This window comes from Brachypodium distachyon, chromosome 3 (assembly GCF_000005505.3).
Source record: "Brachypodium distachyon strain Bd21 chromosome 3, Brachypodium_distachyon_v3.0, whole genome shotgun sequence".
In the NCBI taxonomy this organism is placed as follows: Eukaryota; Viridiplantae; Streptophyta; class Magnoliopsida; order Poales; family Poaceae; genus Brachypodium; species Brachypodium distachyon.
The window spans coordinates 2,791,092-2,804,518 of NC_016133.3; the positions used below are offsets into that span (position 1 = coordinate 2,791,092).

Here is a 13,427-nt window from a genome sequence, read left to right on the forward strand (position 1 = left end):
CGACATCGTCGAGCTCCCGCCGTATCTGCCGGCGTTGGAGCGCCGACGGGCATGGCGCATTGGCGGGCGTCGTGGGCACGAGCGGTCGGCCATGCGCCGCGGGGCGCACAGGTTGGCGGCGGCGTGGCGTTGGGACGCGGAGTTGGGAAGAAGAGGAAGGAGTAGGAGACAGTGACAAATGGGACCCATGTGTTGGGGATCCAGAGGAATTGTAGAGAATCAATCTTAAAAAATCCGGAAGAGCACAAGTTTGGTCCCAAAAAAAAAAATCTCCGCTAGCTAGAGATGCTCTAGATATCCGCCGCTGCCCTACAACCAACTAAAATCCAAAACATTAAAATCCGAGAACAATTTCTGATATTGTATAGATTCAGTGGGTATAAGTACTTTTTGGTAACAGCTAGACCATTTACCATAAGCTCGCTACAGATATGCATGTTGCTATGAAATTAAAAATATGTATTGCATAATTATATTGAAATATTTGTAACTACGTACATATTTTCATGATATTGTGCTGAACATTAATTTCGCAAAGAAAAATGCTACCAATATTGCTCTCCTTGATCCAAAGAGGATTTATAGAATTTTAATACTTGAACGCGTTCTTCTGTAAAATTTATTTTGTAGGATTAAGAAACTGATTCTCGAGCTTGCAGACACCATGGCGCGCGGCGCCATGGGGCAAATACGAGCTTGCTATTCGCGTGTGCCGCGTGGGGCAAATACGAGGTGGCAGTATAAGGAGCACGGCTAGACGTACCGGATCGATCAACCATGTGTTTATTGACTAACTTACTACTTCAAGCATTAAATTATCAAGGGGTTTCAAAGCAACAATAGGCGCGAATTAGTGATCGATCAGCACAGCAGGCTCTCAACAAATAACCAGGATCATCCCTCCACGGGTGCCGTCGGCCCGCAACGCAGCATAGTTGGTGCAGAAGCAAGGGCCGAGCAAATCACGGATGAGACGGTCGTCGACGAACTGCAAGTTGGTTTCCTGGATGCAGACAATAGTGGCGTGAGTGTCGCGGATGAGTTCGCGGACCGCAGTTCGGCGTGAGGGGTTGTTGAGTCCCCTGACGTTCCAACACACAAGATTCATGTTATTTTGCGACATTGGTGCACTAAGGCGACGCCGTGCAGAACAGAGAAGAATCTGAACTCTTCGTGAAGACGATGACTGAAACACACATGCGAGAAATGAAACAACAAAGACAGCAGCACACACGTTCCCTCTGCCTGGGACGATCCTAGGGGTACATTCATGCGGAAACACTCACACGGACACCTGCTAACGGTCCACCAGTTTCTCGGTCGTGTTCGAACCCTTAACCACCATCTCTTAATGGATGGTGCAGTTGCTGCGTGCATTAGCCTGCTACTTCCACCAGCGCAAAGATGCCAAATTTCCTTTGCAAACGTGCAGTGAAGAAACAGATGCTCTACAGATTCAATCACCTGGTCACAGAAAAGACACTTCTCTTGATGATTTCAATCTCTGGCCTTGAGCCTGTCTGCAGTCCACAAGCGATTTTGAGTTAAGAGGCACAAAAAGAATTTTATTTTGCATTCAGTACGAATATTCCAAATCTGCTCCAAATGAGGCTGAGCAATCCTAGTGCTGAACTGAAACTCATAGGTAGACTTTGCTGAGTACGCACGCTCAATTGACCGGCTCCAAACAATTTTGTCAGGCTCATTTGTTAGCTGCACAAGCTGCAATCTCTCCCATAAGTTAACAAAATTAGTGATTTGTTCCTCTGAGTTCATCCTCTGCAGCCCGCTCATCCATTTGCCACGATCCAATGCCTGAGAAACGGTCATCCTTTTCCTGGTTGCAAGTTTGAACAGCTGCGGCACAAAGTCAAGCAAAGCCTGGCCAGCTAACATTAAATTATCAAGGCCGGGTTTCAAAGCAACAATACGAGCGAATTAGTGATCGATCGGCACAGCAGGCTCTCAACAAATAAGCGCACTCAGGAACGTGGGGGATTCCTGTTTTTGCGAGGCTATATTGAGTACTGAGATGCTGCTGCTAGGTGGGTGAATCACTCGCATCGCGTGCAACCCAGACCGCAAACAAATGAAATAGGCTTCAGTTTTACGCTAGCCCGGGAGCCCCCGAGTATAGCTATACCATAAATATGCAGGCATCCTACACATTGCACCAACAAGTAGTAGCTAGCACCCAGCACGCACACAACGAGACCTCTTATGTATAGCTAGTTAATTTGGCCGGCATTCATTTTCTATCCAGTCATTCATGAGATTTTGGAGAAAACTGAACGCAAGGCCTATGGTCGGAGCCTGCCGAGCAGTTCACATAAGGATGGAGCAGAGCGGATGGCGGCCGAAGAACTCGGCGCCTGAGAAGCAGCGGAGTAGTCCGGGCAGGGCAAAGCAGTGGTGGTCGGTGTGAACGAGAACTCCGGTGGTCGGAGCCGACGTGGCAACGACTGGAGAACTCTGAGCTGATGGAAGAACTCTTCTTCTTTGCTGTAGGCATTTGTTTCTCTGAAGATGAGGGTACATAGTGTGGAAATATGCAATTGAGGAGAAATATTCTCCGAGCTCTTTATATAAGATTGTAAACCTTAGAGGTGTTACTCATCCAGTTTTGTTGCCTGTAATGTGGAAATGCTCCTGTGGCTTATTAGCTCAAAGTTAAATTATGGCAAGGGAGAACCTTAGGAAGAGAAACCTTCATAAACTGTTGGATTGTGTTTTTCGGAAATTAAGAAGACAGAGTGCAAGATTTGCTGTTTGAAGTGTGGTAGCTAGATGTATCTGGATTCTGGACAGAATGGGAGCAAGTTACTAGTGCCCCTGTTCTAAACTTTATCTCAGTAGCTAAATTTTGGATTAACAATAAGAAGAAATGTGAGTTCAATGTTGTAATTAACGGCTTTCCTGCTTTCTTCCTGAAAGGAAATGATATATTATTTCACTGTATATCCCTATTTTGACTACGAATAGTTCTTAATCACACATGTCTGAAGTTAGAATTCGACCTTCTGCGCTGCATCCGACCATCACTAGTAATGCATTGTGCTGTAGTTCAACACACATATGTTTAAGTTGATGACTATGGATTTGGAGTGCTCATGAACAATTAGAATGTTCGTTTTCTTGGCATATCATTGGGATGAGCGTGAGGGGTGGGCGCACGCAAACTAGATGCTGCTAGGTGGGTTTGTGGATCACTCGCGTCGCATGCAGCATCTTAATTAATTAACCTGAAAACGATCGGGCTATAAATATGCAGACGTCTTCCAAAGAGTACATGCATGAACAAGAAGTAGCTATATATATACCGCTTATGTAGCTAGCTTACGACAGAGTTACGAGTTGATCGATGTCCAACGATCCACCTTCATTTTTCAGCCATATACATCGGTGAGATTTTGGAGAAAACCAAACCCAAGGCTTATGTTGTCAGCCTGTTCCCAGAAACGCACGCGGCTAACGGCGTTAGACTGCTCCGCCGAATGCACGTCGCACGCGGAATGCGCTGTGGTGGTGGCTTGTAGTCATCGAGGGACCATTTTCCTTGCCACCAATCTGGGTCGGCTGGCTTAATCTAGCCAGTTTATCTTGCTTGTGACCAACTCAAATCTGCCAGCAACGCAGCGAAGGGACAGGAGGTTGGGTTTCTGGATCGACGCCGTAGAGGAGGAGGACGGGGCTTGGGCAAGTTATATTTTCACGCGATGGAGCTGTTTCCGGCAACTTTTTTTTTTACAGCTGAGACGTTTGGACATGTTTTTGTGTAAACTAATCTTTGATTAGTCTCTCCCTAAAAAATCTTTGATCAGTCTTTGCTTTTCCTATGCATTGCATTGATATGGTTAGATTTCTGATCTTGCATGCCTACGTTTTCCCATCGATCGACTTGAAAAGTTTTGCATTCCAAATCATTCGGTTTTTTTGAGTGAACTGTATGAGATCTATATATTGTTTCTCAAGGAGACATCCGAAGTTCTGAAGCTCAAGTGTACATATATACTCACACGTCTGGATGCTCCCTGAACCAGCTAGCCTGTGAGGGTCATTCGTCAACATTATTGTGCCAAATCCAGCGAGCATGTGTGGTTCTGGAGTTAACAACGTTCAGCTCACCAGGTCCAAAGGTATCAAATTCAGTTCGTGCAGGAAACAGGGGAAACCCGCATTCGAATTTCAAAATGAGGCCTCGGAGGCATTAATTAACCGCTGAGGATTGGGGAATGATACCTGTGGACCAAGCCTTACATGCTTCTTTCATTCCGGATAGTCATGTCAACTAAACCGTAGACTATGTCCTGCATGGAAAGTGAAATGATAGCATGTGAGTACATGGATTAAGGACGTTTTAGTTAACTAAGGATTTGCACTCTGCAAGGTGTGGTACCGCAGGTCTGCTACCGGCAATCATTTGTAGTGCTGGCAGGATTTTAAGTTCCACACATCTCTTTAAGGTGACGAACTTACCAGCCATACATTTACTATACTCATGATTCATGAACGCAATAGTTAAGAGTATGATCATCTTCTTGACATGTCGTTAGAATGAGAGCGAGATGCTGCTGCTAGGTGGTTGGATCACTCGTGTGGCGTGCAACATCCTCCTAACCCAGAGAATATCTAGCTATAAATATGCAGACGTCCCCAGCCACAGAGTGCATGAACAACAAGTAATAGCTAGAAAACCAAATCCACATCGATTCGATTCAGCCAGCCATTGGTGAGACTTTGGAGAAAACCAAATCCAAGCCTTAAGATGCCAGACCGCTCACACAAACGCACGCGCCCGTCAGCATCCGGAATACGCGGCCACCCTTCGTCAGCCATCCCAGATGACATCCGCCGTGAAGAAACCACGACAGCCGACGCCCACCGCGGAGACCGCAGTCCGTCTCCTCGCGCCATCGCCGAGCTTCCGGGGTATCTCCTGCCGGCGGCGCGCGGACGGACACGGCGCACCGGCGCGAGAAGTGGGCTCGGGCGTCCGGCAGCGGCGCGCGCAAGAAGGCGGCGATGCATGAGCCGCGGGGAGGCCGGCGTCGAGGTGGTCTGCACGGGATCGGGCTATAGAAATACAGTACAGAGGAAGAAGAGGAAGTACTCAGGAGGATAAGAGGATTAAGGAGCAGGAGACGATGACAAACCGGACCTAGATGTCAGATGTCAGGGGGTCTAGAGAAATTACGGTCCAAAAAATTTCTCTGCTACAGATGCTATACATATCAGCCACTGCCACTACGACGACATGATTAAATCTGAGAACTTTCCGATATTGTATAGGTTTAGTGTGGGTATAAGTATTTTTTTCTTCGGCAACAGCTCCAACATTTACCATAAAGCTCGCTACATATATGCATATATGTTGCTATGAATTAAAAATATGTACTCCCTCCAATCCATATTAGCTATCGAAATATTACATGTATATAGACGTTTTTTAGGCATCGATACATCCATATTTGAGCAAATTTGAGACAATTAATATGGATCGGAGGGAGTATTACATAATTATTGAAATATTTGTAACCTCATATTTTTCATGATATTGTGCTGAACATTAATTTCGCGAGGAAAAAGGCTACCAATTTGGCTCTGTAGGAGATTATAGGATTTCAATACTTCAAAATTCTTCTGTAAAGTTTCTTTTGTACGATTAAGAAACTGATTCGTTTTTTTTCTTCTGTGGATGCTTTGCACTAATTATTTTTTTAAAACACTGAGTCCAGCATCTTAAAAGAAGTTTCTACTCGTACATCTGTAGGGTCTCTAGTCGTGTAATCAAAGAATCTCTCATGGTTTCCAACTGTTGTAGAATCCAAAAGGACGTTCTCATCAGTCATCACAATCTTGGTTTTTCCTTTTTCAAAATAATTCATTCCATGAATCACAAAAACCGAGTCTCTTTGTTTTCGGACCATTTTGCCCCCGCCGGCCACACGAGTACGGGTGGACGCCGAGCCAGCTCGGCTCGGCTCGGTCCGAGCTCGCGTGAGCTCGCCGCCGGCGAGCCGAGCCCGGCTCGGCCCGAAACCTTGGCGGGCCGTTTTTGCCGGCTCGGCTCGGGCTGGCTCGGTCTGGCTCGGGCGGAGCAGTGGCCGGCAGCAGCAGCAGGCCCGCAACGACCGGCAGCACAGCAAGTAGGCCATCAGCGAGCAGCAGTAGCAGCAGCACAGCAAGAAGCAGGCCAGCAGCACAAACGTGGTCGCCAAACGCCGCCGGCGCCTTCTTCCCTGCCGCTGGCTTCGCCATCATCAACGACGCGAGGCTGCGCTCCTTCTCCTTGCGGCCGCGGTGACCGGCGACGCAGCGGGGCCGCGGGCGGGCGAACGACGAGGCGGTGGTCCTGGCAGCTCGGGGTGGAGGATGGAGTCGGGACTCAGGCGGCCTAGCAAGCTGCGGGCGGCGACGACGACGCGGTGGCGGCGCAGCTCGTGGTGGAGACGCGCGACGGGCCCGATGTGGGGATTGGTCGAAACTTAACGGCGTGCGCAGTGGCCACTCGTGGGCTGGGCCAGAACTGGAAAATGGGCCAAATTCACCAGCTCGGCTCGGCCCGAAAATTTCTCGGGCCGTTTTCGTGGGCTCGGCTCGGTTCGAAAAAAATCGAGCTCGGGCCGAGCTGGCTCGGTCCAGCTCGCCGAGCCCAGCTCGAATGTCCACCCTGACACACGACCCGACCGAGACCGACCGAGGGAACAGGGGAGGCGTTCCCCGCCAAGCTCGCGCCTTCCCCTCCCCAGTCTTCCCGCCTTAATCTCTCCACCACCACCCCGCGCCCCGCCCGCCGCTGCCCTCCTCCTCCGCATTCTCCCGGAGAAAGAAGATGTCGTTCATCCCGCTCCACAACCCGCCGATCGTGACGGAGGCCAAGCGCCATGACGCCGGGGGCAAGAAGGCGGCCGCCGTGACCGCCGCGATGCGGCGCTTGGCGTCCAAGGGCCGCGACAACGGCAGCGCGGCGGCGAGCGCGGGGAAGACGGCGGCCGTGGCCGTCGACGGCGACCGGAGCAGCCAGCACGCGCTCAAGTGGGCCGCCGACCACGTCCTCTCCCGCGCCCAGTCCTTCTTCCTCATCCACGTCCGCCGCAAGAGCGGCAGCCCTTTATCCGCCGGTAGCACGCTTCCCCGGTTCCCCCCTCATCGATCTCTAACTAAGGCCTCGATTCGGCGGCTTGAATGATACGATGCAGCAATTCTCGGTGCGGGGATTGATTAATTAGCAGATCGACGGTCGTTGATCTGTGCGTACGTGTTGCAGGTGGGAAGCAGTTCTCCACGTCGCACGTGCAGGAGGATGTTGCGACCTCTTTCCTGGTCCAGCTGGATCTTCAGACCAAAGAGCTGATGCTTCCGTTCCAGTGCTTCTGCAGCAGAAGAGGGGTATGCACTGCATCGTCTAAATCTGTCTCCTCTTTATGATTGTATTCAAATTTCCTTTTTTTTTGGCGAACTAGCTGAATTTCCCACATAATTGCACCGGTGGGTTGATAAATACTCCCTCAATTCCAAACTATAAGATGGTCTAGCTTTATTTTAAGTCATTTTTCTTAAAATTTGACCAAATTTATAGAAAATTCCACAACACTAATATTTTTTTGACGAAACAACACAATGAGCTATTTATTGCCAAAGAAGTTTGAGGCCAATTCAAGCAAAGGTGCGCAATGAAACACATACAAAAACAAAGACTATCAGTGGAAGGGGAAAGATTAAGATCAAGGAAGCCCATATCTGGAACGCCATGATATATATCTCCATAGTATACTTATTTGATATTGTAGATATTATTACATTTTTCTTTTACCTTGGTCAAATTTTAAAAAGTTGACTTATGACAAAGCTAGAATATCTTATGAAATGAGGAAGTATATCTGATTAATCTGAACTGTTCTAATGATCTAATCTGGACCCAGTAAGCCGTGTGGAATTTCTTCTCTTTATTCTAGCTCCTTAGAGCTAACATGGAAGCTTGTTTTCCAGCTCCCGCACAATTGCGTGGGTTGGTATACATATGCTTTTGTTGGTATTTTAACATAAGCTTGTTTTGCTATACAACAATAGCATATGGCTGAAAATATAAGTACAATTACTTATTATATCTGAACTGTTTTAAATTGAACCCATCAAACTAAGCTGTGTAGAATTTTCTCTTTATTCTCATATTAATTTGGGGTTTCTAGGTCCTTAGAGCTTACATGAAAGCTTATTTTATACTTCAATAATACAATAGGATGATAGGTGCCAAGATTAAAAAAAATGCTAATGCAAAACTAGTAAAAAAGTATCGTTTAAATGTTCTACCTCCGTTTGTGTCTGTTCAAAACTTCAAATCCCAGTTAGAATCATACTTGTGATCTGCAGATAAATCTAGCAATTGGGTGCCCTGCTAAGTTACTAACTTCCTTTTGGCTGACTTACTTTAATATCTACAGTTACAATGCAGGGAAGTCATTCTTGATGGGACAGATGTGCCAAAAGCTATTGTGGATTTTGTTGTGCAATATAATGTTGACAAGATTGTGCTGGGATCGTCAACTAGAAGTGCATTTACAAGGTGCTCTATCTACGTTAGAACAACTAATGTACACCATCTGTTGTATAAAAATATTTGATGGTCCTGTTTCTTAACACAAATCAATAATTTTCCTTAACTATCACAGGACAATTTGGAAAATGGATGTGGCTACATCTGTTACAAAATATGCACCGAACTTCTGTTCAGTGTATGTGATAGCAAAAGGAAAATTATCTACTTTTAGGCCAGCCACTCATGCAAATGAAAATGATATGAGCGAAGAGGACATAAAATCTGATGCAGCTGGCAATCGACTTTTAGCTGTAAAAAGTTTGTGTTTATTTGACACCCTTGTTCCTTTACATGCATGATATTTTCTCTCTAGCAGGTTATTGTTTGTTTGCTTATGAAGTGCATATTTAATATGCAGGTGAACAAGCACACAATTTTCCTGGCAAAGAACCTTATTCTTACAGGCGAGTATTCATCTTTACCTATATACTGAAATGTTTTTGTAAACTTTATGCAAGTTATGCACATACATAAGTCCTTTACAGTGCTCCACGTACCTGCCTAGAAAGTAAGAGTATGTTCCCATCTAAGCCGTTGATTGGCTGGTCTTAGTTTTGGCTTAAGGTAAATCTGACCACAAGGAAGCAACAACTAAATCGGTAACGTACAAACATAATACTTCCTTACAACCACACCATACGATGTCAACCTTTTTTGAGTGACTGTACCATAACAATCAATGAAGTCTAAATGTTACAAAATGCATGTAGTCAATAACTCAAATGTTAAGTTTGAGTATATTGTAGACAAAGTTGGCACGTAGATTGGAAGTTTGGTACATCCTATTGAAATAAGAGTGGAATTGTAAAGTATATTTCTTAAAATATTTATTTTGACATAATATAATAGTATGTATACTTTGGCACTTTGCAATAGTATGTTACTTCAAATATTAGAATATGGTATCCTTGTTTTTTTGCGCAAACTAGTCATGCATCATGATCTAGCCTAGCGTTCATGCAAATAATTTAAAGACAACCTTAAATCCAGTTAGTTCTCTTTCCTTTTTAAAGTAGTCTTTACATTTGATCATCTACAATTAATGTGTATGGATGATGTAGGCCAACATTAACCTTTTGAAGGTTGAAGTTTACTCTTACCTTACACAAAGTAAGAGGTTACTGTAGCCATTAGGTCATAAACCAATGGCTCTCTGGAACTCCTGTGAATTGTAAAAAAAATCCATATACCTACTATGCATGTAATTTTTTGAGGCAACTATGCATATATTCAGGATCATAACATCGGGCTATTCTCTATACTCTATACCATTGAAGTCCATAGCAGATATCTTTCTTTATTTCTCAGAGGTTTTCTAAATTTGTCTTCAGTGTTGTGATCGTTGTGCATTATTTCGTTTCTATATGGTGTTGTATTTATTTCTCATTCTATTCGGATCAGGCTGATGTCAACACATGCTGCTATGCACATTGGTACCAATGCTGATGAATCAGCAGAAGGGGGCAAATTTAAGGCACCAAGTCAACAGAGAAGTGTCGATTCACATCTTGTGAAAACGTCTTCATGTCCAAGTGAATTCATAAGAACCATGAATCAACGAAGCAGTCATTTATCTCCAGAATATCCTGACAATCGCCGAGATACATTATTTTTGCTAAATAAGGACAATGAGCATGCATTCCAAGCTCCACATGGGAAATACTTGGGCATTGATGACAATGCACTTAGTCTTGAATACAATGCCTGCGATCCCTTAATGCCAAGTGGACAGTGTGCTTCATCAACTTTTAACTATCAAACAGTAATGCTTCAATCATTTCCACCTACTGCTTTGTTTCCTAATTCTTCATGACTTGCAGAAATACTAAAATCCAATATATCCAAGTGTTACCAACACTATCTAATCTGCAGGAAAATGTCGAAACTGATCCAAGGCACTTTCAGCAAAAGAATGGCAATATACTGCCACAGAACTACAGAGAGGTACGCTTAATACTTTGTGCAGTCCTGGTTATGGTTTAGCTGTTTGTGTCTTCAATTCCAAACATGCAATAGAACTGAAGGGAAGCATTATTTTGGATCTCAGTTACCTCTTGAGCCTAGAGACGGGATAGAAAACTCATATGCAATTGACAAACAAGACATTGATCCATTACGAAGCAGATATGATGCCGAGACGAGTTCAGCAGTTCGTGGTCCAAAGCAAAAGCTGTTGACACTTGAAACTTCATCTTCTGATCCTCAGCATAGAGAAAGAATCATAGAGGAATTTGTAGATCATAATTCCCAGAGACAAGTTCACCCAATGTTGAGACGCTTGCCTCCGAAATTTTTCTCACCTCGAAATGACAGACATGGATCTGCTTCAGAGGAGAAACATATACTTGAACCGGATTCTAACCCCTTGCCGAGGCCAATTGAGACTAAAAGAATACTAGAGTGTCTCCCTACAAGATTAGAGTGTAGATTATACAACCCAAATGAGATCGCGAAAGCGACCCGTAATTTCTCTGCAGAACTCAAGGTCGGGGAAGGAGGTTATGGACCAGTCTATAAAGCTACACTTGACAATACCCTTGTTGCAGTCAAGATTCTCCACTCTAATGTAACTCAAGGACTGAAACAATTTCAACAGGAGGTATGTTCATAGCTGATTTTGTATGACAAAGGTATCTTTTGCCACTACCATTTCTCTTTCCCAAACAAAAGAAATGTGTTGCCAGGATATAGTTTTTTTTTCCATTACAGTATTTAAAAAAAACAGCCCAATTTGTAATTTGATGCAGTTGATTTTGTCACTACAAATAGCCATATACTCCCTCCGTCCAACAAAAGATGTCTCAAGTTTGTCAAAATTTGGATGTATAGATGCATTCAAATTTAGTCAAACTTGAGACATCCTTTGTTGGATGGAGGAAGTGCTAATTTTGAAGACAATATTCTCTCAAATATGCAGAAGACAATAGGCAATATTGTTCGGATGGAGCAAACTTTAGTTGCACGAGTTGCAGTAATATTTTGAGAACACTAGAAAATGAAAGGGGAATGAATTTAAATTATTCCAATGATGTAACTGTTATGCTTGTTGGATTGTGATGAACGAACTTAAGTTGCATTATCATCAGATTGATCTGCTGAACAACCTTCGCCATCCGAACATGGTGCACCTGGTGGGTGCTTGTCCTGAGTATGGTTGCCTGGTGTACGAGTACATGCCGAATGGCAGCCTCGAGGACTGCCTCTACTGTCGTTCAGGAACTCCGCCGCTTCCGTGGCAGCTCCGTTTCAAGATTGCAGTTGAGATAGCCACCGGCCTGCTCTACCTACACAAGATGAAACCAGCAGCCTTTGTCCACCGAGACCTCAAGCCTGGGAACATCCTCCTTGACGAAAATTTTGTCAGCAAGATTGCCGATGTCGGTCTCGCACGCATCATCCCCCGATCCATGGATGAAACCAAGACGCAGTACCGGATGACCGATGCTGCAGGGACCTTCTGCTACATTGATCCTGAGTACCAGAAGACCGGATTGGTCAGCACCAAATCTGATGTTTATGCGCTCGGCATCATCTATCTTCAGATCATCACCGCTAAGGATGCCATGGGCCTCGCTTACGGTGTATCTGATGCACTGGAAGAAGGGACCTTTGAGGAGCTCTTAGATCCCAAGGTGACTGGCTGGCCAGTGGAGGAAACTAAGAAGTTTGCTGAGCTTGCACTGAAATGCTGCGAGCTGCGGCGTAGGGACCGCCCCGATCTGGAATCCGTCGTGCTGCCTGAGCTTATCAGTCTGCACAGACTAGCTGTGCCATCTGCGTATCCTTCCATGAACCAACCCCATCAGAGTTCAGCGAGCGACAAGGTAAAAGAACTAAGCGGTTGCCCTTTCTTGTGCTCAATGTCTTACGGAAATTTTCATGTTTCCGATTGAAACATCGAAATCGTAACCGAAGGAACCAACATATCTGAAATATGTATAATGATCATCTAGAAATTGGCTGGACTTGGTTAAATTTTGCAATGCAGACATACATTGGTGTTTAATTTGCATTATATGTTTTTTATACCATGGATGCAGGATTTGGCATTGGGTGATGATAGCTTGGCCGATGATCTTACTGAGGGAAGTGTGAAGGTGCCATCGTTGTCAGCATAGCATATGAGGACCAGGAGTAGGTGCACTTGTTCCAATTCTGTTGTAAATACTAGCCCATCAAAAATTTCATACTGTTGTAGTTGTCAAGTTGGAAGTGTGTAGTACCAATGCCAATATTGATAAACCTGTATATTTAACACACAAATTTGTAGCTCTTATATGCTAGTGCTGAACAACTCAATACTTACCGCAGAAGGATCAATACCACGCTGTTCATCTCATGTTCTTGTTGGCTGAAAACTATGCGACATAGTCCAGATTGAGTTGGGGAGAAAATGTGATGTAAATTCAATGCATGTTTTCTTGTGTGCTAGTGTATATGTAACATTTACGTCAAATCAATCAGCATGATTCAGTACTCCTTTCAATCCATATTACTTGTTGCAGCTTTGTCTAGATACACATGTACTTACACAATAAAACGCATTTAAATATATGCGTATCTAGACAAAGCTGCCACAAGTAATATGGATCGTAGGGAGTATAATAACTAAGTTGCATATATGATTATGGACCATACGTAGGATAATGATATGACTGTATTTCAGAATCTATATTCTAATAAAAATTATAATGTACTGTTATGAAGATTCAATATGTACCCCCATGGCGCGACCTGTAAATATGTTTTCCTACAAGATATGTACTAGACATATCTTGAGAATACCATAGGCAGGAATTGGGTGTGGAACGAAAAACCATTATTACCAATG

The 13,427-nt window shown here is 44.5% G+C and overlaps 1 protein-coding gene across 1 annotated transcript; it reads left to right on the forward strand.

Annotated features, from left to right (window-relative positions):
* Positions 1–6,263: 6,263 nt before the first annotated feature.
* LOC100829603 (U-box domain-containing protein 35) lies at positions 6,264–12,935 on the forward strand. Its single transcript, XM_010237966.3, has 10 exons — positions 6,264–7,121; positions 7,268–7,389; positions 8,442–8,563; positions 8,670–8,854; positions 8,955–9,000; positions 9,998–10,358; positions 10,469–10,540; positions 10,644–11,195; positions 11,683–12,420; positions 12,637–12,935. The coding sequence occupies exons 1-10, from the start codon at positions 6,833–6,835 to the stop codon at positions 12,712–12,714; spliced, it is 2,565 nt and encodes an 854-aa protein (XP_010236268.1). The 5' UTR covers positions 6,264–6,832; the 3' UTR covers positions 12,715–12,935.
* Positions 12,936–13,427: the final 492 nt, after the last annotated feature.